This window comes from Equus caballus, chromosome 19 (genome assembly GCF_041296265.1).
Source record: "Equus caballus isolate H_3958 breed thoroughbred chromosome 19, TB-T2T, whole genome shotgun sequence".
Lineage (NCBI taxonomy): Eukaryota > Metazoa > Chordata > Mammalia > Perissodactyla > Equidae > Equus > Equus caballus.
The window spans coordinates 6,072,898-6,099,812 of NC_091702.1; the positions used below are offsets into that span (position 1 = coordinate 6,072,898).

Sequence of the window (26,915 nt, forward strand, 5' to 3'; positions counted from 1 at the left end):
CCAGTGTGAATATGCGCGTGCTTTATTGATCAACCACAGCCTTTTTTTCTTTTGCTTTTTCTGGGTTACCCTAAGTCTTCTCCACTTCTACCCCCTCCCCACATCTCAACAAGCTAGTGAGTATCTTTTTATTTTCCCCATACGTAGATACGCCTAGACAGACAGATGGATAGATAGGTAGATACATAAAGTAGGTATGTTTTTTGGATCATTGACTGTTTGGAAAAATGAGATGATATTACATGCATCTTTCAAATCTTTAATGCATCTCGCCCGACTGCTTACCATGGCTGTAATGCTAAATATTTCTCCCATCAATGTGATGGTGCCTGTACGGGAAAAACACTCTTCCTCCCGGGTGCCTCCTGACTCTCACACCACTGCCACACAGCACTCCTGACACCAGATGTGAGGGTGCTCCACACACCAAGCCATCCTCCGACCCCAGCTGGGTGTCCCACAATTCAACTCTGTTCTAACGCTGACTACTCAGAGTGGGCACCACAGCTCACAAGTTAAGGGCTAAGTCCCACGAGACCATCCTCACTGCAGATGCTAGTTGAAAAGGCCCAGGTTGTCACCTGCACTTCTGACTGACCAGCTATCAACTGGGGTACCCATGACCCCCTCCCTGGGTGTGACAATTTGCTAGAATGGCTCACAGAACTCAGGGAACACTTACATTTATGGGTTTATTAAAGGACATTATAAAGGATGTGAATACAGAGCCAAATGAAGACATATAGGGCGAGGTCAGGAAGGGCCTTGAGCATAGGAGCTTCTGTCCCTGTGGGTTTGGGATGTGCCACCCTCCTAGCATGTGAATGTGTTCACCAACTCAGAAGCTCTCCAAACCCTGTACTACTGGGATTTTTATGGAGGCTTCATCACATAGGCCTGATGGACACTAACTCCATTTCCTGCCCCTCTGCCCTTCCTGGAGGATGGGGTTGGACTGAAAGTGCCTAACTTCTAATCACCCCTTGGTCTTTCTGGTGATGAGCTCAGATCCTGAAGTTATTCAGGAGCCCACGAAGAGTCACCTCGTTAGAACAAATGATGCTGTTACCACCCAGGACATTACAAAGGATTCAGGATCTCCATGTCAGGAACCAGGCTCAAAGAACAAACACTAGAACAGACAATGCTACTGGTGCTTGTGTCATTTAGGAGAGCACAAGGGTTTGAGGAACTCTGTGCCAGGAACTGGGAGCAGAGGCCAAAATAGATATTTCCTATTATTTCAGAGTACTTTTTCCCCACACACCCAGCAGCAATAAATTTTGCCAGCATGAGTCCATCATAAAAGATTTCCTGGATAAAATATGGTGCATTGGAGCAATGGAACCCCATGCAGCTGTCAAGGGAAATGAGGAAGGTTTCCATGTATTGCTACAGACTGACCTCCAGGACATACCAGGATGGGAACGAGCAAGGTTCAGGACAGTGTTACAGGAGGTACTTTTCACGAAAGAAAAGGGGAAAATAAGACCAGATATAACTACTTGTTTATGTTTTCAAAATAAACAATGGCAGTAGGAACTAAGACCTAACAAAAATGGTTACCTCTAAGAAGAAGGAACAGGACATTGGGGGTCAGGAGGGGAAGGTAGACTTCTCCGAATGTGTTTCATCATTTTCACTTTGGAATTATGTAATTTTTTTCACAATTATAAAAATTACACCAAAAATTCCTAAGACATGAAAACAATAAAAACAACAAATGACTCCTAAACATACATCAGCTGTTGACAGGAGCAACACAGAGAATTATTCCATGTTTCTTTAAGGCACAGTAATTGCACAAAACTGGTAGGAGACACCCCAAAGACAAAAGGAATCCAAAAGAAATTGTAAATGACATTCAATAATCATATTTGTTAATACTGGAATTGTTATTTTTAAGCTGTAAGATATATATTATAGAATAAAGTAAAGAAATAATTCTATCAATGTTATTAGCAACTGAGATTTCAGCATAAAAGAAATATGAATATAAAATTAAGGAAGTTGAGGGGCCGGCTCCGTGGCCGAGTGGTTAAGTTCGCGCGCTCCTCCGCGGCGGCCCAGGGTTCGGATCCTGGGCACGGACATGGCACTGCTCATCAGGCCACGTTGAGGCGGCGCCCCACGTCCCACAACTAGAAGGACCTGCAACTAAGATATACAACTATGTACAGGGGGAGTTTGGGGAGATAAAGCAGAAAAAAGAAAAAAAAAAAGATTGGCAACAGTTGTTAGCCCTGGTGCCAATCCTTAAAAAAAAAAAAAATTAAGGAAGTTGAGTACAAACCCTATAATCTTAATGTTGAACTGGAAATATCAGAATAAACTGACTTATATTTCTCTTTCTAAAAATACAATTTTAATGTTTATAGTTGAATAAGTCTCTCCTCTTTTCTGGAGCTTCTGGGTAGTCGGTCTTCCCTAGAAAGAGTTCCTCCAGCCCTGCGCTGTACCCACTCTACCAGACTTGCCATGTTGACCATTTCACTTTGATGTTCAGGTTAAGCAGGCTGAACTGAGTTTTCAAAATTGTGTGAGATAAGAATCCACTTTTCTTTTCTTCCAAATGGACAGTCCATTGTGCCAGTACCAACGATGACACATCTACGCTTTTCCTGCTGAACCGATCCATTGCCTTGCTCACATGCGAACTTTCACACATCCTAGGAACTCACTCTGGATGCCGTTCTGTTACACTGATCGAGTTGTCTAACCTTATATTCATATTCTGTCACCTTGATCACACTGGCTTCAGAGCATCCCCTGACACCCAGCGAGGCAAGGTATTCCTCAGAGTTCTTATTTTTCAGACTTTTCTTGACTACTCATTTGACCCAATTCCCACTCAAAAAATTTCACAAGGATTCTAACCAGAATTACATTACATTTATTTGTTAATTCTGGGAGAATTGGTATTTTTATGATATTAAGACTGCTCATTAAAGAACACTGCATGATCTTTTTCATGAGTTCACGAAGTTGTTTTCTATTTATAAAATTTTTATAATGATGGTTTATAGTTTTCTTCATATAGGTCCTGTGTCTTTCTGGTTAAATTTATTCAAAGTATTTTATGTTATTTTTACATTTTTTTTCCAGCTTTCCTAGGGTACACTTGACTAAACAAATTGTATATATATAAATATGGTGTAAGATGCAATGTTTGATATATGTATACTTTGTGAAATTATTACCACAATCAAGGTAATTAACACATCCACACCTCCCACAGTTATGATTTTTTTGTGCTGAGAACACTGAAGATTAACTCTCAGCAAATTTCAAGAACACAATTCAGTATCCTGAGCTGCAGTCACCATGCTGGGCATTAGATCACCAGCACGTGTTCATCCTACAGCCCTGGAACTTTGTACCCTTTGACCCATGTCTCCCCATTTCCCGCCAACCCCCCAGAGCCAGGGAACCACTACTCCACTCTGCTTCTATGAGTATGACTATTTTAGATTCCACACATAAGTGAAATCAGGCAGTAGATATATTTCTGTGTCTGGCTTGTGAGTTGTTTTTTCAGCTCTTGTAAATGTAATGATTGTCTCATTTCCCATTCTAGGTGTATACAGCTATAACACAGATAATTAGTCGTTGTGTGTTTATCTTGGATCCAAATTTTCTCATTCATTAGAGATTTTTGTTACTAAAATCTCCTGGGTTGTTACGTATATAAACATATGTTAAGCAAAAGAGATGGATCATTTAATCTCATCTTTCATACTATATATACAGATATTCTTCTCTGACTTCATTCTCTAGAACAGCATGGCCCATGGAGTTTTCTCTGATGATGGAAACGTTCTATAGCTGTGCTAACACAGTAGCCACTAGGCACACGTAGCTGTAGAGCACTATCAATGTGCCTACTGAGGGGCCGCCCGGTGGTGCAGCGGTTAAGTGGACACGTTTTGCTTCGGCGGCCCGGGGTTCGCCGGTTCACATTCCTGCTGCGGACGTGGCACCGCATGGCAAGCCATGCTGTGGTAGGCGTTCCACATAGAAAGTAGAGGAAGATGGGCACGGATGTTAGCTCAGGGCCAGTCTTCCTCAACAAGAAGAGGAGGATTGGCAGCAGGTGTTAGCTCAGGGCTGATCTTCCTCAAAAAAGAAAAAGAAAAATTAAAAAAATAAATGTGCCTAGTGAGACTGAGAAACATTTTGAATTTTATTGAAGTTCAATTCCTTTACATGTAAACAGCCACATGTGACTAATAGCTACCCTAATGCACAGCACAGATCTAGAATATCTGAAACAATGTCAAATAATAATGAAATAGTAGGAACGTCTATATAGCCCCGGCTTTTAATCAAAATAGTTTGAGTCTTTTGCTACTTAGCGTGCTCTTTGCTGTCAGTTTTTGGTAAACAGACTATCATATGTAGGTATTTTTTTCTATTTCTGTGTTACTTAGACTTTCTATTAAAAATTCTGGCTGAAGTTTAGCAAATTACTTTTCACTATTTATTTATGTGATTGTGGGACTTTCTCCCTCATTTTGATGATATAATGGACTATGATGACAGATTTTCGAATATCTCACTAGCGCCAGTGCTGAAATAAGCCATATTTGGTCATAGTCTAACTTGTTTGTATGTGATTTGAAAGTAAAAATTAAAAGGTGACTTTTAACTGGAAATTATCTTCCAGCTTCTTCAGCAGCACCTGGCTCTTTCCGTTTCTTCCCCATCAGTGACAAGGGAGGACTCTGCCCTCCCTGTTGGGCAGAGACCACCCTCACTGCAGAGTCAAGAACATCACGATGCGGCCGCCTTCCCAGCATAACCAGTTCCTCATTCCGAAAGGAGGAAGGTATTTTCTCCCACTTAGTGGGATGTCTTTTCATTTTGTGCGTGGTTTCCTTTGCCTCGTGGAAGCTTTTTAGTCTAACGTAGTCCCATTTGTTTCTTCTTTCTTTTGTCTCCCTTCCCTGAGTAGACATGGGATTCAAAAAGATACTGTTAAGACTGACGTCAAAGAGTGTACTGCTTCTGTTTTCTTCTAACGTTTTTATGGCTTCATGCCTTACATTCAAGTCTTTAATCCATTTTGGGTTGAGTTTTGTGTTTGGTGTAAGATGATGGTCTACTTTCACTCTTTGGTACGTGGCTGTCCAGTTTTCCCAACACCATTTTCAGAAGAGACTTTCCCTTCTCCATTGAATGTTCTCGGCTCCACTGTTGAACACTGTCTATCCAAAGATGTGTGGTTTTATTTCCAGGCTTTCAGTTCTGCTCCATTGGCCTGTGTGTCTGACACTGTACCACTGCCATGCTGTTTTGATTACTGTAGCTTTGTAGTATATTTCCAAGTCAGGGACCGTGATACCTCCAGCTTTGCTCTTTTACCTCAGGATTACTTTGATTATTTGGGGTCTTTTGTTGTTCCATATAAATTCTAGGATTCTTTGTTCTACATCTTGAAGAATGTCATCGGGATTCTGGTTGGGATTGCACTCAATGTGAAGATTGCTTTTAGGTCATATGGACATTTTAACTATCTTTAGTCTTCCAATTGAGGAGCATAGAACGTCTTTCTGTTTCTTTAAGTCTTCTTTGATTTCTTTTAATAATTCCTTACATTTTTCAGTGTATAGGTCTTTCACCTCCTTGGTTAAATTAATTCCTAGGTATGTTATTCCTTTGGTTGAGACTGTAAATGGGATTCTATTCTTCATTTCTCTTTCTGCTAGTTCATTACTAATGCACAGAAATGCAACTGATTTCTGTATCTTGCTTTTGTATTTTGACTGTGCAACTTTGCTGTACTTTTCGATTATTTCTAATAGTTTTTCTGGGATTCTTTAGGGTTTTCTATATATACAATTGTGTGAACAGACATTTGTTCAGAGAAGATATACAGGTGCCCGAGAGCCACATGAAAACATGTTCAACATCACTAATTATTAGGGAAGTGCAAATCAACGCTGCAATGAGATATCAATTCACACACATCAGAATGGCTATAATTAACAAGACAAGAAATAACACATCTTGTTATTTGTTGAGAGGATGTGGAGAAAAGAGAACCCTCATACACTGCTAGTGGGAATGCAAACTCATGAAGCTACGATGGAAAACAGGATGAAGATTTCTCAAAAGATTAGAAATAGAAATACCATATGATCCAGCTATCCTGCTACTGGGTAGCAATCCAAAGATCAAGAAACCAACAACGGAAAGAAATGTATGCACCCCTGTATTCATCGCAGCATTATTCCCAACAGCCAAGATATGGAAGTAACCCAAATACCCATCAGCGGAAGAATGAATAAAGAAGATGTTGTACGTATATACAATAGAACACTACCCTCCCATAAAAGTAGACAATTTGTGCCATTTATAACAGCACGGATGGACATTGAGGGTATTATGCTAAGCAAAATAAGCCAGACAGAGAGAGATGAACACCATATGATTCACTCATATGTGGAAGATAAACAGAACACATGGAGAAGGAGAAGAGATTAGTGGTTACCAGAGGGGAAGGGGGTGTGGGAAGGGCCAAAGAGATAAAGTGACACAAATGCACAGTGATGGATACAAACTAGACTATTGCTGGGGAACACGACTCAGTCTGTACAGAAGCTAATTCCTGATGATAAACACCTGAACTTTACACAATGTTATAAGCCAATATGACTCATTAAAATAAACTTTTTTTAAAAATTAAGAAGATTAATGGGTGGAACAAACAAAAGGTAAATAAACCAAGAGCCCCTTCTCTAGACTTAGGCCAGGCAGTTCTTGTAAAAATGCTTAGGAGGACCAAGTTAACTACAATTTCCATGTGCCACAAACACTTTTTTCTAGTGTTTCAATACAAATAAAAATGGCTAATTAGTTCAATTCTACCTGGTAACTCCTAGGAATAAAGTAAGGAGCAGCAAAGCGCATGTAGAACATGTAAATTAAAGTAAAGAAAAATGTATTTCCTCTTTATTGCACAGGTACCAATTTAAGCAATGTCAGATGGCAGGCATTATATATGGGCAAATATTCATTGAAATATATAGTATTTTCCAAACACTCTAAAAAGTAAAATATCTCCTAAATAAAGAAAGTGGTCAGGGAAATAAAAGATCACCCTCAGCAGAAGTAAAACACTATCACCTAGAACTAATTTGGGAGTATCCACATTAGAAACAGGAATGAGGAAGATAAAAGAAAACTTAGGACGATGCTAACAGGGGTCCCAGATAAAGCATCTTTGTGCTGCGTACCTGACTCCCACTCAGTCCACCCAGGGCTTGTGAGGACAAAGGCACAGGCTAAACAACCGGCAGCCTCTCCACTTCCTATGGCAAAGAAGACACGAAGTCCATGGATAAGTGAGGGAGGCGACTATAGACAAAACCTGGCGTGTCTGTAATATTCTTTACATTGACTACGCTTCTGACAGTTCAGTCCAACCCATGTGAAGAATCAGAGCTCTTAAATAGAAACACGTGCTGCATAAACCCTGAACTCTTACCAAACCCCAGTTTAGTGCTACCTGTTTTCCTGATGGAATAAATTCAACAGCAGCTATAAAACAAAGTTCTTATTGATGCCCTGGTGGTTTTTATCATCATTCCAGTGAGCCCAGAGTGAGGTTTTTTACAGATTGATAGTTTCTAATATGTTATGACCCACTAATAAAAGCAGAAAAGCCACAAGGTACAGACCATATGAAAAAGTTCATAAGGAAGCTCAAAGGCAAGAGAGGAGACAAAAAATAAGGACATTAGTGGAATCTCATGCCCTGTCATGTACAGTGGCTGCTACAGTAGAGATTAGACACAGCCAGAATGCTAGCCAGGTTAACATGATACCTCAAGCCAAAGACCTAGTTCCATCAGTTTCTATTATCTGATCCAGCCTGTCTACCTTTCAAACAAAAAACGAGACATGCTAAAGGCGAGAGAGATCACAGTCAGAAGAGACAGAGCAAGTATCGGAACCGTGCTCAGATATGGCAGAGATTTTGGAATTATCAGACTTAAACTGTAAAATTACTGTGATTAATATGCTAAGGATAATAATGGAAGCAATGGACAACATGAAACAACAGATGACTAATGCAAGAAGAGAGAGGAAGTGGTAAGAAAGAAGCGAAAGAAAATGCTGTACACCAGAAACACTGTGAGAGAATGAAGAATGCCTTTGATGGACAAGGCTGAGGAAAAAATCAGGGAATCTGAACATACACCAACAGAAACTTCCCAAACTGAAATCCAAAAAGAAAAAGAACGGGGGAGGGAGGAAACAGGATATTGAACATTTTTGAACAATTACAAAAGTGATACCTATCCACAATGGAAATAACAGGAGGAAAAGAAAGAGAGAGGACAAGACAAACATGTGAAGTATTAATAGCTGAGAACTTTCCCAAATGGATGACAGATGCCAAAACACAGATCCAGGAAGCTCAGAGATCACCACAAACAACCAATTCCAAAAAATATACATACAGACATATATTTAAACTGAACAAACACAAAGACAAAGAGAATCTTGAAAGAACCGAGAGGAACTAAAGCCTTACTTTAGTTCAAAAAGGGTAAGAATTACAGTGCCCTTCTCATTAGAAGACACGCAAGAGAAGAGGAGAATTCTACATCCAGTGAAGCCATCCTTCAAAAGGAAAAGAGGAAATGAAGAGTTTCTCAAACACAAACTGAGGGAATTGCTTGCCAGAAGACATGCCATATGCAAAATATTAAAAGAAGTGCTTCAGGAAGAAGGAAAATGATATAGGTCAGAAACTCGAATCTATATAAAGTAAAGAAGAGCATTGGCGAAGGAATCAATGAAGGTAAATAAATCTCTCCTTTTTCTTAATTGACCTAAGAGATAAAAGTTTGTTCAAATTAATAGTAATGATGTGCTTACAGCATAGGCACGAGTGAAATGAATGGCAACAATTCTATAAGGAATGTGGGAGAGGAATTGGGAATATCCTGTTACATGGGAATTGCACGACCCAAGAAGTAGTATTGTGTTATTTGAAAGTGGACCTAGATTACTTGTAAATGTATAGTGCAAACTCTAAGACAAACACTTAAAGGATTTTAGAAAGAACTATAATTGATATTCTAAGAAAGAAGACAAAATGAAATAAAATTAAGTGCTCAGTTTAAAGCAGAGAAGGAGAAAAGAAGAAGAAGAAAAGAAGGAAGTAGAAAGCCATTACAAACGTGACAGATATTAATTCAAATGCAGCAATAACCAGACTAAATGTGAATGGTCTGAGTACACCATTACAAGATGGAGACTGTCAGAGAACAGAAAAAAACACTATATGTTGTCTATGAGAAACCCACTTTAAATATAAACACAGATTAAAAGTAAAGGGATAGAGAAAGATATGTCCTGCTAACACAAATTACAATAAACCTGGAATAGCTATATTATTTCAGACAAACCAGACATTAGGACAAAAAAAGTGATCAGGGATAAGGAACTACGTAATAACAAAGGTGTCAATACTTCAACATGTAATAATCCTTACTATCTATGTACCTAACAACAGAGCATCCAAGTGTGTGAGACAAAAACTGATAGAACTGCAAGGGTAAATAGACAAATCCACCATCATATTTGGAGACTTCAGCATCAGCCTATTAGCAATGGACAGATCCGGCAGGCAGAAAATCAGCAACATAGTTGACCTCAATAGCACCATCAATCAACCAGATTGGAGTGATATCTATAGACTACTCTCATGGCACGTATTCTGTGTCAACTTGACGGGGGTAAGAGGATGAGCAGACAGCTGGTAAAAGATTATTTGTGGGTGTGTCTGTGACTGGGTTTCCAGTAGAGACCAGCACTTGATTGCTGAACTGAGTAAAGCCGATGACCTCCCCTACATGGGTGGGTACTGAAGGACTGAATAGAACAGAGTGCTGAAGGAGGGCACATGTGCTCTCCCTGTTTCAGCTGGGACCTCTGTCTTCTGCCCTGGGAAATCAATGCTCCTGGTCCTTTGGCCTTCAGATACAGACTAAAGCTTACACGATCGCCCCCACTCCCTGACCCTCATACCCTCTGCCAATTCTCAGGCCTTTGGACAGGGACCGAAGTACTCGACCAGCTTTCCGGGTTTTCCAGCTTGCAATGCATAAATTTGGGGGCCAATACCTATAATAGTGTCCTTTACATATGTATATGTGTACATCCGATTGGTTCTGTTTCTCTGAAGAACCTTGACTAACAACTGTTTCATCCAAGAACGGCAGAACACGTATTCTTCTCAAGCTCACGTGGAACATTCCCCAAGATAGACCACATTCAGAGACATAAAACATATCTTTACAAATTTAACAAAACAGCGACTATTCAACACATGTTCTCAATGCAATAGAATTAAACTAGAAATAAGTAACAGCAAGATAATTTAAAGTTCTCAAGTATTTGAAGACTAAACAAGACACATTCTAAATATCAAGTGAGAAAATGAGGAAGCCTCAAGAGGAATAAAAGTATATTTAAACTAAGAGGTAATGAAAAATACAACTCATCAAAATTTATGGGATGCAGGAAAACCAACATTCAGAGGGAAATTTATAGCATTGAATGCATATGTCAGGGAAGAAGAAATACCTAAAATTAAAAATCTAAGTTTTCATGTTAGGAAAGTAGAAAAAGAAGAGTGAGTATGTTGACGGTAAGCAGAAGAAAAGAAAAAGTAAAAATTAGGGCAGAAACCAATGAAATTGAAAACAGGAAATGAAAAACATCAACAAAGTCAAAGGGTTTTTTGTCTTTTGTTTTGGGAAAGATCAACAACACTGACTATCCTAGCCCAATTAAGTGAGAAATAAAAAAGGAGAAGACACAAAATACCAATATCATCTACAAAAGAGAGATATAACTACTAATCCTATGAACAGTAAAATGTTAATAAAGGGATAATATGAATGACTCTATTCCCACAAACTGGATAATGGGGGTAAAATGGACAAATTCATTAAAAGTCAAGTGTACTATGAAAGTTCACACAAGGAGAAACAGATAATCTGAATAGGCTTACATCTATTAAACAAATTGCATCAATAATTAATAACCTTCCAAAACAGAAAGTACCAGGCCTAGGGGTGTTTATCAGTGAATTCTACCAAAACTTTAAGGAAGAAAGTATACCTATTCTCTACAATCTCTTCTACAAGGTCGATGCCGGGGAATATCTCCTAATTCATTCGATGAGGGCAGCCAGACATAATACCAAAGCCAGACAGGGTACAAGAAAGGAAAACTAAAAACAAATATCTCTCATGAAGACAGATGCAAAAATCCTTAAGAAGCATTAGCAAATTGAATCCAACAATGTAAAAAAGGAGTTATATACCATGACGTAGTGGGCTTATTCCAGGAACGCAGGGCTGGTTCAGCGGTCCAAAATCAATTCATGTAATCCATCAATCAACACACTAAAGAAGAAAAATCACATGATCATATCGATAGATACAGAAAACATATTTGACAAAATCCAACACCCATTTATGATAAAAACTTTCAAACACTAAGAATAAAGGGTAGCATTCTCAAGGTGATAAAGAGCATCTATTGCAAAAACCTACAGCTCACATCATACTTAATGGGGAGAAACTCACAGCTTTCCCCCTGAGATCAGGAAGCAGGCAAGGATGCCCCTCTCACCGTTCATACTCAACACAGTACTGGAAGTCCTTGTTGATGCAATAAGACAAAAAAAGGAAAAAAAACATATAAGATGGGGACAGAAAAAACAAAACCGTCTTTATTTGCAGATGACATGACTTTCTATACAGAAAATCCCAGAGAATCCACAAGAAAAGGAATGAAATTAATTAGCATTTACAACAAAATTGCAGGATACAAGGTTAACCTATAAAAATCTATTGTTTTCCTATATACCAGCAATAAACAATTGGAATTTGACATTAAAAACACAGTAACATTCATACTTGCACCTAAAAAAGGGAAATATTTAAGTATAAGTCTAACAAAATATGTGTAAGATTTAGATGATGAAAACTATGAAACTGATAAAAGAAATAAAAGGTCTAAATAAATGGATGGACACGTCCCATGTTCATGGGTTGGAAGACTTCACATTGTTAAGACGTCAGTTCTTTCCAACTTGATCCATAGGTTCGACGCAATCCCAACCAAAATCACAGTAAGCCATTTCGTGGATATCCACAAACTGATTCTAAAGTTTGTGTGGAGAGAAAAAGACCCAGAACAGCCAACACAATATTGATGGAACAGAATAAAGTTGGAGAACTCGCAGTACCCTAGTTCAAGACTTACTAGAAAGCTATAATAATCAATACAGCATGGTACTGACAGAAGAGTAAATACATAGAGGAATGGAAAACAACAGAGAGTGCAGAAATAGACCCACACAAATACAGGCAACTGATTTTTGACAAAGGAGCAAAGGCAATACAGTAGGGAAAGAACAGCCTTTTCAACAAATGGTGCTGGAACAACTGGATGACCGTACCAAAAAAAAGGAAAAGAAAGAAAAAGGAATCTTGACACAGACCTTACAGCTTTCACAAAAATTGACTCAAAATGGGTCATAGACCTAATGAGAAATGCAAAAGTACAAACACCTTGTAAAAACACAGGAAAAACATCTATATGACCTTGGATTTGGCAGTGAGGTTTTAGGTATAACACCGAAGGATAATCTATGTAAGAAAAAATTGGTAATTTGGACTTCATTAAAATTTAAAATTTCTGTTCTGCTAAAGACACTCTTAAGAGAATAAAATAAAAAGAGAAGAAAAAGACAAGCCAGAGAGAAAGACTGGCAGAAAATATTTGCAAAAAAAAAAGGAAAAATGCCATAGCTGTCACCCTCCCCATCACCTCCTTGGGCTTGCAGGCAAAACATCTTCCTTTGGCCCCTAGTTTTGGAAAAACTCATGTTCTTGACCCAGGTTTAGTTTTTTCCTGCCATTTCTATTCCATACATTATCATACATTTAACTTGTAAAATAGACTGTGATATTATGTAGTGAATTAACGCAAAAAAGGACTTGTATCCAAAAAACATAAAGAACTCATGACACTCAAGAAGAAAATCAACACCCAATTAAAAGATAGGCCAGGGGTCAGCCAGGTGCTGTAGTGGATAAGTTTGCATGCTCTGCTTTGGCAGCCCAGGGTTCCTGGGTTCAGATCCCAAGCAGGGACCTAGGAGCGCGCAACAAGCCAGGCTGTGGCAGCATTCCACACAAAATAGGGAAAGATTGGCACAGCTATTAGCTCAGGCCCAATCTTCCTCGCACAGAATAAATAAATGAATAAATAAATAAGTGGGCCAAATATCTGGATACAGCCACACCCTACTCTCCACCTTCATCCCCTCTGATCCCACACACGCCAGCCCGGCCACACCATCGGCTGGGATCATTATCAGTCCTGGTTAACTCCATTCTGTGTCGACTGGCGCTGTGGCAGGCAGAATGGTTCCCATGCCCTCATCCTCAGAACCTGTGAATATATTATGTCAGAAAAGTGATTTTGCAGGTGAAATTCTGGTACATATGCTAAGCGAAATAGGTCAGATGGGGAATGACAAATACTGTATGATTTCACTCATATGCGGAGGATAAAAAAGCCATAACAAACACATGGATATAGAGAATGCATCGGTGGTTACCAGAGGGCAAAGGGGTGGGGAGGGCAAAAGGGGTGAAGGGGGACATTTGTACAGTGACATTTGTAAGGTGACATTTGTGCGGAAACTAGACTTTTGGTGGTGAACATGATGTAGTCAATACAGAAGTTAAAATATGGTGATGTACACATGGTATTCATATAATGCTATAAACTAATGTCATCTCAATTTAAAAAGTTTAAAACATTTTCAAAAAAGAAATGCAGGTTAAAGCTTTTAAAATGGGGAGATTATCCTCGATTGTCTCTGTGACCCAATCTAATCACATAAACCCTTAAAAGTCGAGAACTTTCTCCAGCTGGAGCAGAGAGATGCTGCCGAAGGGAAAGTCAGAGAGACACGAAGCGTGAGAAGCACTCGAGGCTTCTGCTGGTTAGAAGATGGGGGAGCCAGGCCACGAAGAAGCCAGGTGGCCAGGTGCTGAGAGCCTCGCGGCCGTCAGCCAGCGAGGAATGGGGACCTCAGCTCCACAACTGCAAGGAACCGCACTCTGCCGTGCCTCAGAGTGAGTTTGGAAAAGGATTCTCCCCCAAACCTCTAAATAGGATCGCAGCTGGCTCACTCCTGACTCTGGCCCTCTGAGCCGTGGGGCAGAGGAGGCAGCCAAGCCCGCCTGGGCCCATGATCCCCAGAACTGTGAGGCAGTGAATGTGTGTTGTTTGAAGCCTCCAGGTCCGTGATAATCTCTTACAGCAGCAACAGGAAGCTGTTACAAGCACCCACCGTTTCTGACCCATCATGTACTTCCCAATATGGTGGGCACCTGACATGAGTTGACAACCATGACTCCATTTTGTACCCTGGACTCCATCTTGCTAAAAATAGGAAACTGTGCTGACATTGCTGACTTACCAAAAGGTAGTTATTTGCTGAGAGACGACTGTCTGAAGAACTGTGCCAAAATATACTCTTTCTGGTCACAAGCAGATGCCCTTGAGCAAGCCCATGAGCTATGACATGAATGGACCCTCCCTGACAAACAGTGAGGTGGCTGCTCTGGGCTCTCCTTTGTGATGATAAAAACTCCTGACTTTTATGACTTGGGGGACCCTTTTCTGGCTGCTGCCAGAACCTGTGTTCCCCAAACTTCAATTCGAAGATCCCAAATAAAGCCTCTCTTTTTCTTTTAGGTGCCTCTTTTTCTAAGCACAGTCATCCCCGTCATTCAGGTGAGGAACCTGAGACTGTCGCACAGCAGGTTTCCAGGCCAAAGTTTCACAGGCGGAGCTCAAGACATCACAGGCTCTGTTCCCCAGCACCCCAATAAAGCCACTGTCGCAATAAAGCGAGTCACACGAATCTTTTGGTTTTCAGTGCATATAAAAGTTACGTTTACACTACACTGTTGTCCATTAAGTTTACAGTAGCACTATATTTTTGAAACATGCACATACCTTGATAAAAAAATAATTTATTGCTAAAAACACTAACCCTCGTCTGAGCCTTCAGTGAGTTGTAATCTTTTTGCTGGTGGAGGGCGTTGCCTCAGCATTGATGGCTGCTCACTGATCAGGGTGGTGGTTGCTGAAGGTTGGGGTGGCTGTGACAATTTCTTAGAATAAGACAATGAAGCTTAGCACATTGATCGACTCTTCCTCTCATGAATGTTTTCTCCGTAGCATGTGACGCTGTTTGATAGTGTTCTACCCACAGTAGAATTTCTTTCAAAATTGGATCAATTCTCTCAAACCCTGCCTCTGCTTTATCAACCAAGTTTATGTAACATTCTAAATCCTTTGTTGTCATCTCAACAGTCCTCATGCATTTTCACCAGGAGTAGTTTCTCTCTCAAGAAACCACTTTCTTTGCTCGTCCATAAGAAGCAACTGCGCATCCATGAACATTTTATCAGGAGATTGCTGCACTTTAGTCCCATCTTCAGGGTCCACTTCTAGTTTAGCTCTTCTCCTGTTTCCACCGCATCTGCACTTACTTCCTCCGCTGGGTTCTGGAACCCCTCGAAGTCATCCATGAGGGTTGGAGTCAACTTCTTCCAAACTCCTGTTAATGTCGATATTTTGACCTCTTCCCATGAATCACGAATGTTCTTAATGGCATGGAGAATGGTGAATCCTCTCCAGAAAGTGTTCAATGCCCTTTGCCCAGATCCATCAGAGGAGTCACTATGCATGACAGCTATAGCCTTACAAAATGCAGTTCTTACACAATAAGACTTGGAAGCCAAAATTACTCCTTGATCCCTGGGCTACAGAATGGATGTCATGTTAGTGGGCATGAAAACAACATTAATCTCATTGTGCCTTTCCATCCGAGCTCTTGATTGACCTGCTGCATTGTCAATGAGCAGTAATATTTTGAAAGGACTCTTTTTTTCTGAGAAGTTGATCTCAACAGCGGGCTTAAAATATTCATTAAACCATGTTGTAAACAGATGTGCTGCCATCCAGGCTTTGTTGCGCCATTTATAGAGCACAGGTAGAGCAAACATAGCATAATTTTTAAGGGTCCTGGATTTTCAGAATGGTCAATGAGCATCGGCTCCAACTTAAAGTCACCAGCTGCATTAACTCTCTAACAAGAGAGTCGGTCTGTCCTTTGAAGCTTTGAAGCCAGGCACTGACTTCTCTCTGGCTGTGAAAGTCCCAGATGGCGTCCTCTTCCAGTAGAAGGCTGTTTCGTCTATGTTGAAAGTCCGTCGTTGAGTGTAGCTGCCTTCACTGATGATCGAGCCACATCTTCTGGATGATGTGCTGCCCCTTCTAGTGGAAGCAGCGCTTGCTGCTTCCCCCTGCGCTTCCAGGTTATGGCAAGGGCTTCTGTCCTTAAACCTCATGAGCCCACCTCTGCTGGATCACACTTTCTCGGGCAGCTTCCTCCCCTCTCTCGGCCTTCCCAGAACTGAAGAGAGTGAGGGCCTGGCTCTGGATCCGCTTAGGCCTGGTGGAGTGTTGTGGCTGGTTTGCTCTTCTGTCCAGGCCACTGAAACTTCCTCCATATCAGCAACGAGGCTGCTCTGCTTTCTTATCATTCGTGTGTTCACTGGAGCAGCACTTTTAATTTTCGTTAAAGGAAAAGGAAAAGGAAAAGGAAAAGGAAAAGAAGTTTTCCTTTGCACTCACAACTTGGCTAATAGTTTGGTGCAAGAGGCCTGGTTTTGGGCCTGTCTTGGCTTTTGAAACGCCTTCTGTATGAGCTTGAGCATTTCTAGCTTTTGATTTGAAGTGAGAGATGTACGACTCTTCCTTTCACTGGAACCCTTAGCGGCCACTGTAGGGTTACTAATGGGCCTAATTTCAACATTGGTGTGTCTCCGGGAATAGGGAGGCCTGAGGGGAGGGAGAGACGGGGGAACAGCCGGTCGGTGGAGCAGTGGGGACACACACAACATTTATTGATTGTTTGCTGTCTTATATGGACGCAGTTCGTGGAGCCCCAGAACAATTACAATAGTAACATCAGCGATCACTGAGCACAGGTCACCACAACAAACAGAATAGTAACGAAAAAGTTTGAAATACTGTGAGAGTTACCAAGATGTGACCCAGAGACCCAAAGTGAACACACGCTGTGGTAGAAACGGCACCAGCAGACTTGTTCAACGCAAGGTTGCCACAAACCTTCAACTTGTAAAAGATGCAACATCTGGGAAGCACAATCAAATGAAATAGGCCTGTATCACCCTTTAAACCGTGGGGGCGTGTCAGTTACTCAGTTGAAACCCATAGGAGGAAAAATTAGGGTTTCCTGGCGAAGAAGAAATTATGCCTCAGGTCGCAGCTTAAAATCTTGCTGAATTTCTAGTCTGCTGACCTTCCGGTCGCTTCAAACTTGCCAGCTCCCACAATCACAAGAGTAACTCCGTGAGATAAACCTCTCGCTGTGTGCCCGTGTACACGTATGCATACACATGCATGTACAGTCATGCGCTGCATATGACCGTTTGGTCAGTGACGGGCTGCAAATACGATGGTGGTCCCATAAGACTAGTACCACAGAGCCTCGGGGGCGGTAGGCCACACCGTCTAGGGTTGTGTAAGTGCACTCTGTGCTGTTTGCACAAGGACGAAATTGCCTAACGATGCATTTCTCAGAACATGTCCCCGTCGTTAAGGGAGGCATGGCTGTATGTTCATACATGTGTATGTTCATGTTATACATATATATGTTCCTGTTCTCTGGAGAGCTCTAATACAGATTGTGGTGCCAAGGATGGTTCTAGAGGAATAGAATATTAAAGATGTGTTTCTAAAATGGTTCTGTTTCTGTAATTGGCTCTCTAATTTGATTAAATTTAAACGTTCTAGCAGCCCTACTTCCAGTGTTCAGAGGAAACTAATGGTCCATGGCAATTTCTGGCAATAGGGATATACAAAATATCACCATTGTGTAATCCTAATCAAATATTTATAAAAGGCAAGGTTCTGGGTGGCCGTGGATTTGATACTTTAGATCATTCTGGACTAACTAATGTAATGAAATTAACTAACTGCTCCTAACTGCACTGATTATGTGAGGAAAGAAAGAGATGAGTCCAGGTGTCCAATTCGCAGCTCCAGCACCATGTAATGGACCTGAAGCATCTCCTTCTTCCCTGAAATAAACACTTATTTCCTGTAGCTTCAGAGCTGAGATTTCGGAAAACCTAACCCAGAGTCTCTGCCTGCAAGTGGCTGAATCACAGCCCAAATGGAATTCCCGTCCGCACAGCAGTGAAAGTGATGGCGTCGATTTAGAAGGAGTGGGGTCTTGAGGGTGGAACGGGGACAACAGGCCATTCCTGGGTGAGCTGGGCTTCAGGCTCCACAGATGGGCAGCGTCTCTTTGTCCATAGAAGCAGCGCCCTCCTCCTCCTGTCTGAGGAGATCACTCTGCTCCTCCTGAGGGTCCCTGAGGGCACTGCCTGGCAAGACACCGCTCCTCCTCAGGACTACGCCCAGCAGCCTCCTTGGCTTGCAGACCAAGACTCCATCCAGGTGAACCTGACTCCCAGCTGGTCCCAAAGGGTGAGGCGCAAACTGGGCCCCGAGGAACTGCGCTGCACTCCAGAAGAACTGGTCCAATTCCTGGGCCACAGACGGGAACCTGGCAACACTGTGAAGAACCGGAATAGGCAGGGTTGGGAGAATGCTGGAAGGAACGTACAGTAGGTTTAAGTGGAACGCAGTGGTAGGGCCCCACTCGGCAGAGGTTCTCTGTTCAGTGTGTGTCTCACGGGGGGACAGAGAGCTTAACAGTCTGCTCAGTTGACCGGCTCCAAAGTGGACCCATGTGGAGGGCACACAATGAAAAGCAGCGTCCTGGGAATACTGTAGAAGAAGGGATCAAAAGAATCATTCTGAAGCAGCACAGAGAGCTACAAGAGCACACAGCCAACTGCTTAGTGAAATGAGGAAAGCAAGAGCAGGACAAAATGAAAAGCTCAGAAACAAGAAACACCAAAAAACACAAAAAAGAACCAAACAGATATTTTGAAGCTGAGAATGAAAAAAACCCAACAGCATGTTAGGGGTCCCTCACTGCAAACATGGGTCTCTCCGGGGGACTGTCAGCACTTTTGGCCAATGGATGCCCAAGGATGCAATGCGCTGTCCCCCGCTGCCACACGATGGGCATGGGACATGTTAAAGGTCGCTCCATGCAGGCTGGCCTCGCAGGAGCCCCACAGTCCTGCAGGAGAAACCCATCGGACACCCGTGCCTTCATCCCGGCCCTGGCCCAGCCCTGGCACCTGGCACTTCTGCTTCCCTTTGGAGCGGAAGGACAGCCATTCCTCCATTGGCAACTCTCTTTCCTGGATGGCTGTGCCGTGTCAGGAAGGGCCTGGGCTACTGGGAAGCAGTGTTTATCCTCAGCGGTTGGCTGTCCTGAGAAGGTGCCCTGGCAGAGTCCAGCCTGCAGGGAGCTGGGTGACACTTGCGGCCATCAGGCAGTGCCAAGCTCTTCCTCTGGCCCTTGTCTTACAAGATTTTTCAGGGCTAACGTTCAAAGCATCAGGTGGTAACCCTTTAGCTCCTGGTCAGCGGATGGGTTCTTGGGCTGAACTCAGGGCGCTGTCTGTTTACGCCCACATGGGAAGCATTTCAGTATTTTAACTGCTAAGGCATTTTCACATGTCCACGCATGTCCAGAGGTCATCACTTTGGGGGCATCCCCGCTGCACCCCCACCCACGCTCCTCTCATGTCTCAGCTTTCAATGCTCCCAACAGGAAAGGCTCACACCCCCGGGACACAGTCACAGCTCAACTGTGGAAAAGAGCACAGCCGTCCAGGGGCTGCACGCCATAGAGGCTGGGCCAGCTGCCCCTTAGGTTGAGCTGGCAACAACACAGCTGAGTGTGTTAACGGGCACTTGTGTGAGACCATGGACCTCAGAACCATGTGGCCCAGAAGTCACTCTGGACAGCAAGGGAGAGTGTAAGTGCACTCGCTAGCCAGGATTATGGCCTTAGCCTGCAAATCACAGCTCACCAGGATCCATCGGGCCCAGCCAGGGAGGAGTGGCCTTGAGGCACCTGAGGGAGGGTGGGGCCTTGAGGGGACTTCTGACTTGACAAGAGTGAAGAAGGAAGCGCAGGGGCTGGGGCCCTGGGTCACAGGGAGCAGGAGAGTGTCAGGAACGGGGCCCAGCTGGAGCCTGGCAGGCTGCACCACAAATCTTCCCCTGGAGAGGAGGCAAGCAGGGAGACGACTTCGGAGCCAGGGACATGGTCCCAGCAGTAGTCCTGTCCAGGGAAAGGGTGAGCACGGGCCCCAGGGGACACTGAGGAGGGGAAGTCCTGCCTGCCCAAAGTCCCTGCACAAATGACCTTCCCCTGGCCTTGTCCTCTCCACACGCACGGTTTGATCGCTACATGTTTTCCCCACTTAGAGCTGATGCGTTTCCAGAGGCTGAACTAGAAACTACAAGTTCCAAACATGGGGTCCAGACAGACCTCCACAAGAGACGCAGGAAATGTTCCCTCTCCCTCCAGAGTGTGGACGGGCAGCCCCACTCCTGGGGCACAGAGTGGGCCTGGCAAGTGGTGGCTTTAGGGCCCCCCACATTTCCGTGGTGGATGCTCGGCCTGAGAAAACACCTCGACCTCCCATCTCAGGGGTCTGAGGGGCTGTCTCTGCTCCTGGCCCAGCTTCATGATGCTGACATGGACCTGTCCTCTGAGGAGGGGCACTTGGGGGTCTCCTTCAGCAGCCAGGGAGGGGCTGCACCTTCCCCCCTCTCCCACACACAATAATCAGATGACTGCAAAATGTCTTACTCCAGTGAGGAATCTGAGAGTCTGGACAGCGTTTAAATTAGCACAGAATGTGAAAGAACCACCACTCCCAGGCTGTAAGAGAAACAGGACTTTAATACAACGGTATGCAAATCTGGCATGAACTATTTACAAGCAGTGATTCTCACCTCTACAGAGATAGAAATTGGCCTCGGAGAAGGGTGGCAGGCGGTGGGGCCCGTGCACCCCGAGTGACCCAGCTGGGTTCCCACTGCTAAGGAAGAGGTCATACGACCACGGGACACTCACTCCCTCCTCAGCTTCATGATGGCCATGCTCTCTGGGCCTGGAGAGATTTGCTGGCCAACTAGCACCGGGGCTCCAGCTGGCAGGACAGGCTGTAGCTACAGGATAGAGTGGCACCTGTGAGCCTCCCACAATCCACAGCCCTGGTGTCCCTCCCGGCATCTGCCCAGCAGCTGGAGCCCAGCTTCCCCAGCCATCGCCATGCGACAGGTCAGGGCTGACAAGGGAGCCATGGACTCAGGCTCTCCGGACTGGCCAGCAGGGAGAGTGCACCTGTTCCTCCCCATGTCCTGTCCAGCCTCACCTCTCGTCCTCACTGAGCTGCTCCATGTCCCAGAACCAGGCCCTGAATCGCTCCTGGGGCTCTAGGTTGTAATTCTCTGCAGCCTCCTGGAGCTGCACGATCTCCATCATCACTTTGTGCTCCTGGCACCAGAGGGAGGAGAGGATGCAGACAGAGCCTGCTGGGGATGCTGCAGGGTCTTCAGGGGGTGAGGAGTGGGGCAAGGGGCTGGTCCTGGGTCCTTGCTCACATGGGACCCTCCTTCCCTCCAATTCCACGCAGGACCTACCTGTTCTCAGAGATGGGTAGAAGCCCCTCCCGCAGGAAGTTTTGCTTGATGCCCACCGCTGCCCCCACCCCCCCACTGGATGGGTCTCCTGATTCTCTGTCATCCAACACTCTCAGTAAATGTAAGATGCAGCGGGCGGTGCCCAGGAGAGTTCCGCCCAGGGGCGTCCCTGGTTTCCACGCCCCTCTCCTCCCTGACATGGAAGGCCACAGCTGCTCACCTTTTTCTTTTTCTCGTGGTTGATCTCATTGCCCTGGAAGGCAGACAGCAAAAGTCCATCAGAACGAGCCCCCTAGCTATGACCAGCCCCCGTGCACAGCCCTTCTCATGGTGCCCAGCTCCAGGTCCAGGAGGGGGCTGGGCCTGACAGAAAACAGGACTTGGACCCAGGCCAGGCTCTGGGCTCCAGAGAAGGGAGGACATGGGGGCCGACACTCAAAGACCCTGTAGCCCAAGCCCCTCTGATGACGGACAGGGAGGCTGAGTCCTCAGGCAGGAAGGGACAGCTCCAGCAGTGTGCTGCCTGACTTGGAGGCTGACTTCTCTCTCGCCTCCAACAAAGCCCATGCGGCTCTGCAGGCGGGCAGCTCTGCTGCTTCGCCAGCCTGGGGACCCGGGACGGGCTCCACGTGGAGCCTTCGTTCCCTCATCCCTAAGAGGGGCACACTGTCCCAGCCCACAGGGGAGCCTGGGAGGCTATCACGACAGGAAGTTACCACATTCTGACCACTCAGGTCTTGGTACTGGGACTGTGTCTTCCCAAGTCCCAACCTGGTCATCCCCTTCTGGCCCCCGGCCTCACTCACATTTACGTAATCCTCCATGGCAGTGTCCAGCATGATCAGGTCAGTTAGCATGCTGCCCAGGAAGGGGACGATGCCCTGTGCCATTGGGATTAGATGGGATGAGGCCCTGGTCTCAGGTGTCCCCATGACCCTCCCCTGAAAATTCCTCATGCTCAGCCTCCTGGCCCAGCCCAGGGTCCCCACACGGAGCAGCCTCAAATCCTTTATAGCCAGCCCTCAATCCCCACCCCTCACCCTCCAAGAACACCAGACTCCTCCTGGTCACCTCCCAGGGCATGCTTTTGGCTGGTCACAGGGCCTTTAATCCTTGGCCCCGCCACTCTCCCGACCCATCCTGCTGCAGCTCCCCAGGCCCTCCTCCTGGTCACTTCTAAGGGCGGGTGTCAGGCTCTGCGGCAACAGGAGGAGGGCTGCAGGAGGAAGGCCCCCTCTCTGGATTGGAGCCCCCAGCTGGGAGGGCAGAGTCCCCTCCTCTGACCTTGGAGCCCCTCCCCACAGGCGCACTCACCTTCTGCTGCTGCCTCTTCCGGCCTCTCTGCAGAGTCCTCAGCAGGGTGGCAAACTTGGAGGGCTGCTTCTGCCAGGATTGAGGACAGGGTCAAGGAGGCCATCCTCCCCTCACCCCACTTCTCCTCAGCCCCTCTGACCTCAGCCCTGGACGTCTGAACCAAGTCAGCTGGTACCCATGCTACTCCATCCTCCAGCACACTCTGATTCTAGAACAATCCTAGCTCCAACACTCTCGCTGTGTGACCTTGGGCCGAACGCCTGTCCTCCTTGAGTCAGCCTTCTCAGCTGGGAAGTGTGACAACTCCCCCTACCTTGCAGGGTCTCCTGAGGACTCAGCGTCAGTCTACATGGTTCTGGCTCTCACCCCACCCAGCGTGAAAGGGTGGGGCGGGGCTGAGAGGACACTTCGGTTTCTCTTTCATGTGGAGCCTATGAGGTCCACTCAGGAAAGATCCACTGAGCACCACCAGTTTCCTGGACACTTCCCATAAGCCACCTGGGCACCAGTTACTGCTGACTAGGACCCAGGTGAGTGTTCCTGACAGGGACAGACTAGGAGGGACCGTGGTAGGGCCAGTGGGGAGTCACACATGCACAAACATCTGTCATGCTCCAGTCATTCAGACTCAAGGCTGGGCAGCCCATTTGTCCACCTGGCCTGGGGGAATGCCTGGCAGTGCCCATCCCGAGGGCAGGCAGGGTGCCCTCCTCGTGGAGAAGTGGTGAAGACAGAAGGAGCAGTGGGGGCCTGGCTTCCTAAAGACACACTGAGCTGGTTCACGGAAGGAACATACGCCCGTCCACCCCATGCACGCAACAGCATGGAAGAATCTAAGTGCTGACAGCGTGGACCAAAATGGAAGGCAGCCCCTGCTCAACCGGCCAGCTCAGCATCCCCTCCGGGATCAGCCCAGACACCCCCACTTCCTGCCATGACCGGGGCTTCCCACCCCACAAACACCTCCCCCACCTGCCCTTGGAACAAACATACCCCAACTTCCTGTTCATCCAGGGAAGACTGGAATTGTACACAGAAACTTCAAGTGAGAAATGACCGTCCACATCCTGCCCCGTCCCCCTTCCCCACACCCCGCCTCTCCCTCCACATGCCAGCCTCCACTCTACCTTGATGAGCAGCTCCCAGCTAAGGGAGTTGTCCTCATCACAGAGCTTTTTAAATTTTCGGTAGCTCTTCCTGAGGGGGGAAAGGAGGAAGGAGAAACTCAGGAACAATGGGGCAGGGGGCATAAATGCAAGTCCCTTCTCGATGAGAATCTGGAAAATCCAAACTGCCTGAATGAGGATTTTTGTGGGGGTCCTCTGAGCACTGACGTCACCATGGGACTGCAGAGGGGGCTCTCATGTTGGTCACCTGGGGCTGTCACTCCCTTTTCTATGCAGCAGCTGTATTTTGACCAGTTTGGTTTTCCACTGGGCACAGAGTTCTGTTGCTGTATGGCAAACACTTGAAAATCTCCACTTTGGTTCAACCTACTATGTGACAGCCAGGGAACCTGATTCCTGAAGCAGAACTGGGGGCCTAAGTTGCCAGTGAGGATCAGGGACACTGCACACCCAGCCAGGCCCTGTGCCCAGGGCTTACTGACACCCAGGAAGCTCCAGCCGACGAGAGGGCAATGGCAGACACGTGGGAGCGCCCTCCTCCCCCTGGTCCTCCTGCGGAGAGGCCTCCCCACCTGGACACCTTCCCCCAGGTCTTCTTCAGTCTGTGTATGGGCACGCTCTGCAGAGCCGAGAGGACTGCGTGCAGGGAGGAGATGTTCCTCAAGGCTCGGCATTCCTGAGGAGGGAGAGGAGGAGCTGGGAGGGGGAGCAGGAGCCCTGTCTGCTCTGGCTTCAGTCCCCCTCCCTTCCACTCTCCCCTCCTGAGTGGGACAGAGGGCCAGGGCACCAGGGTGGCCACAGGTGGACCAAAGAGTAACACTTCCAGGAGGAGGAATTTCGCTCAAAGTAGGAAGGAGCCAGGGAGGAAGTGAGCATCCCACCACTGGGACATGCGAGTCAAGGTCAGTGTGCCCTTGACAGGAAGGACCTAGCGACTGTGCAGGGGCTTAGAGTGCAGCCTTCAGTCCTGAGAGCTGAGCAAGGAGAAGGGGCAGTTCCACGGCTCTGGAGAGGGTCTCCCCCCGCATACCCTGGCCACCTCGATCCACCGCTCCAGAACCTTGGCCCTGCCCCGGGCCGTCACGTTTGGGTCCCCAAGGCAGGACGTCATGACACACTTTACTACTCTGTTGAACTGCACCACTGTGGCCCAGACGGTGGGTGCCACGTTCTCATGTCCGGGCCGGTTTCTTTTGCCCCAGGTGGAGCCCAGACACTCAGAGGGCTCGACGTTCTTGAACACTTCCTGGGGAGGAGGGGGAGTGTCACTCAGCCCTGCCACAGCCCAGCTGAGTGTCCAAGCAGGAGTCCCCGGTCTAAGGAGGGGCTCAGGAAGCTGAGGATGTGTTCTCAGCGTGGTGGGAGCCCCTCGCTTTCATTGTTCTTCCACTGAGAGCACCCAGCACAGGAGGACCCGGGACTCCAGACTGGTGGGGAAAGGACAGGAGCATTTACACACAGCCCACCCCCACAAACTGCAAGCTCCAGAGGGCTGCTCCGCTTGGCTCCTCCCAAGGGGGCATCTCCCTGCATCCTGAGCATCCTTGGTCCCAGGCCCCATTCCGCTGCACATTCCCGTGTGCCAGCTACACCCACGGGCTTTGTCAGGTTGTCTCCCTTTTAGTGAAGTACACGTCTGGTGCATCACAAATGCTGAGGCTGCTGAGCATCCCGAGCAGATGGCTGGGCCGCCTGAGTTCCTGGCTGCACACAGTGAGTTCTCCTCCCCGACCTCTCGGGCCAGGCCCCACCAGGCTTCCTCTGTGTTCTGCTTCACTCCATGTGCTCAGCCCCTCTGTCCAGCAGGGCCTCTTGGTCCCCATCTCTACAGTGTGAGGGTGGAACACGAAGGCTGGGGAGTTGCCCAGATCCCATGGTTGGGAAGTGGTGGAGCTGGGATTGGGACCCAGGTCACAGGAGCCGCCACAGGGAAAAGCAGGTCTGGGCCAGCTGATGGCATAGGGGTGGCCTGCCCCACCCCGCCCTGAGAGCCCGGGTGCTCACCGCGTCAATGGCCGTCAGCTGTTCTGCCACATCCCTTGGGGAGAAGGCCATGAGGCTAGGCTTCCCATCGGGCTGCTTCTTCCCGGTCACTCGACAGGGGTGGGAAGCCTCTGGAACCGGAGCTGATTCTGCGGCTGTTACTGGAGCCTGAGGTGGAAATCCCAGCAGGCCCCTTGGTCCCGTTGAGTCCAGTTCAGGACCTGGCACTTGGGCTGGGGCTGCTGATGGCACTCGCTCGGGGTCTGGAGCAGCTGAGGGAGCTGCTGGCGGCTCCAGCGCTAGAAGTGATGGCAGAAATAGAACTGGAGTTCCGTCCAGCTCCAGATGTGACCCCTTTTCTGCCTCTGCATCTGGCAGAAGTGCTAGAGCTGGGGCAGGAGCTGGAGAAAGAGAAAGGGTCAGCTACATAAGTTGCTTTCCATGTGCCTTTCCCCAAACAGGAAAGATCCCACTGTCTTTAAATGAATCCCCAGTCGTGACCCACCCACTGGGGTAGTCTTCCAAGCCTACAGTCTCCCTTACCCTCTGTCTCCAACTCAGTGGCCTGGAAAAGGTCCACCTGGATGAGAAGAGGGGTGGCCTGGTGCTTGAGGACTGAGCCAGCCAAGAGGTCCTGGAGATACGCCAACGTCAGATTGATCCTGGAGTGGCGCAGCATCTGCCACATATCCTGGGAGTTCTCCTGAGGCCGGGGGCCCCAGATGGGAGAGAGGGCACTGGGGAGAGGCATGTGTGAAGAGA

At 46.5% G+C, this 26,915-nt stretch overlaps 1 protein-coding gene across 1 annotated transcript in view; it reads right to left on the reverse strand.

Moving 5' to 3' along the window:
- LOC138919058 (ral guanine nucleotide dissociation stimulator-like) overlaps positions 1-26,915 on the reverse strand; it is an 88,443-nt gene that overhangs the window by 55,674 nt on the left and 5,854 nt on the right. Inside the window, exons 4-12 of the mRNA XM_070243068.1 lie at positions 26,697-26,890; positions 26,175-26,554; positions 25,201-25,416; positions 24,743-24,846; positions 24,171-24,240; positions 24,037-24,063; positions 23,044-23,112; positions 22,536-22,610; positions 21,950-21,982 (exon numbers count right to left, since the gene is read on the reverse strand). Coding sequence (XP_070099169.1) covers positions 21,950-21,982; positions 22,536-22,610; positions 23,044-23,112; positions 24,037-24,063; positions 24,171-24,240; positions 24,743-24,846; positions 25,201-25,416; positions 26,175-26,554; positions 26,697-26,890 — 1,168 coding nt within the window. The remainder of the gene's footprint in view (positions 1-21,949; positions 21,983-22,535; positions 22,611-23,043; positions 23,113-24,036; positions 24,064-24,170; positions 24,241-24,742; positions 24,847-25,200; positions 25,417-26,174; positions 26,555-26,696; positions 26,891-26,915) is intronic.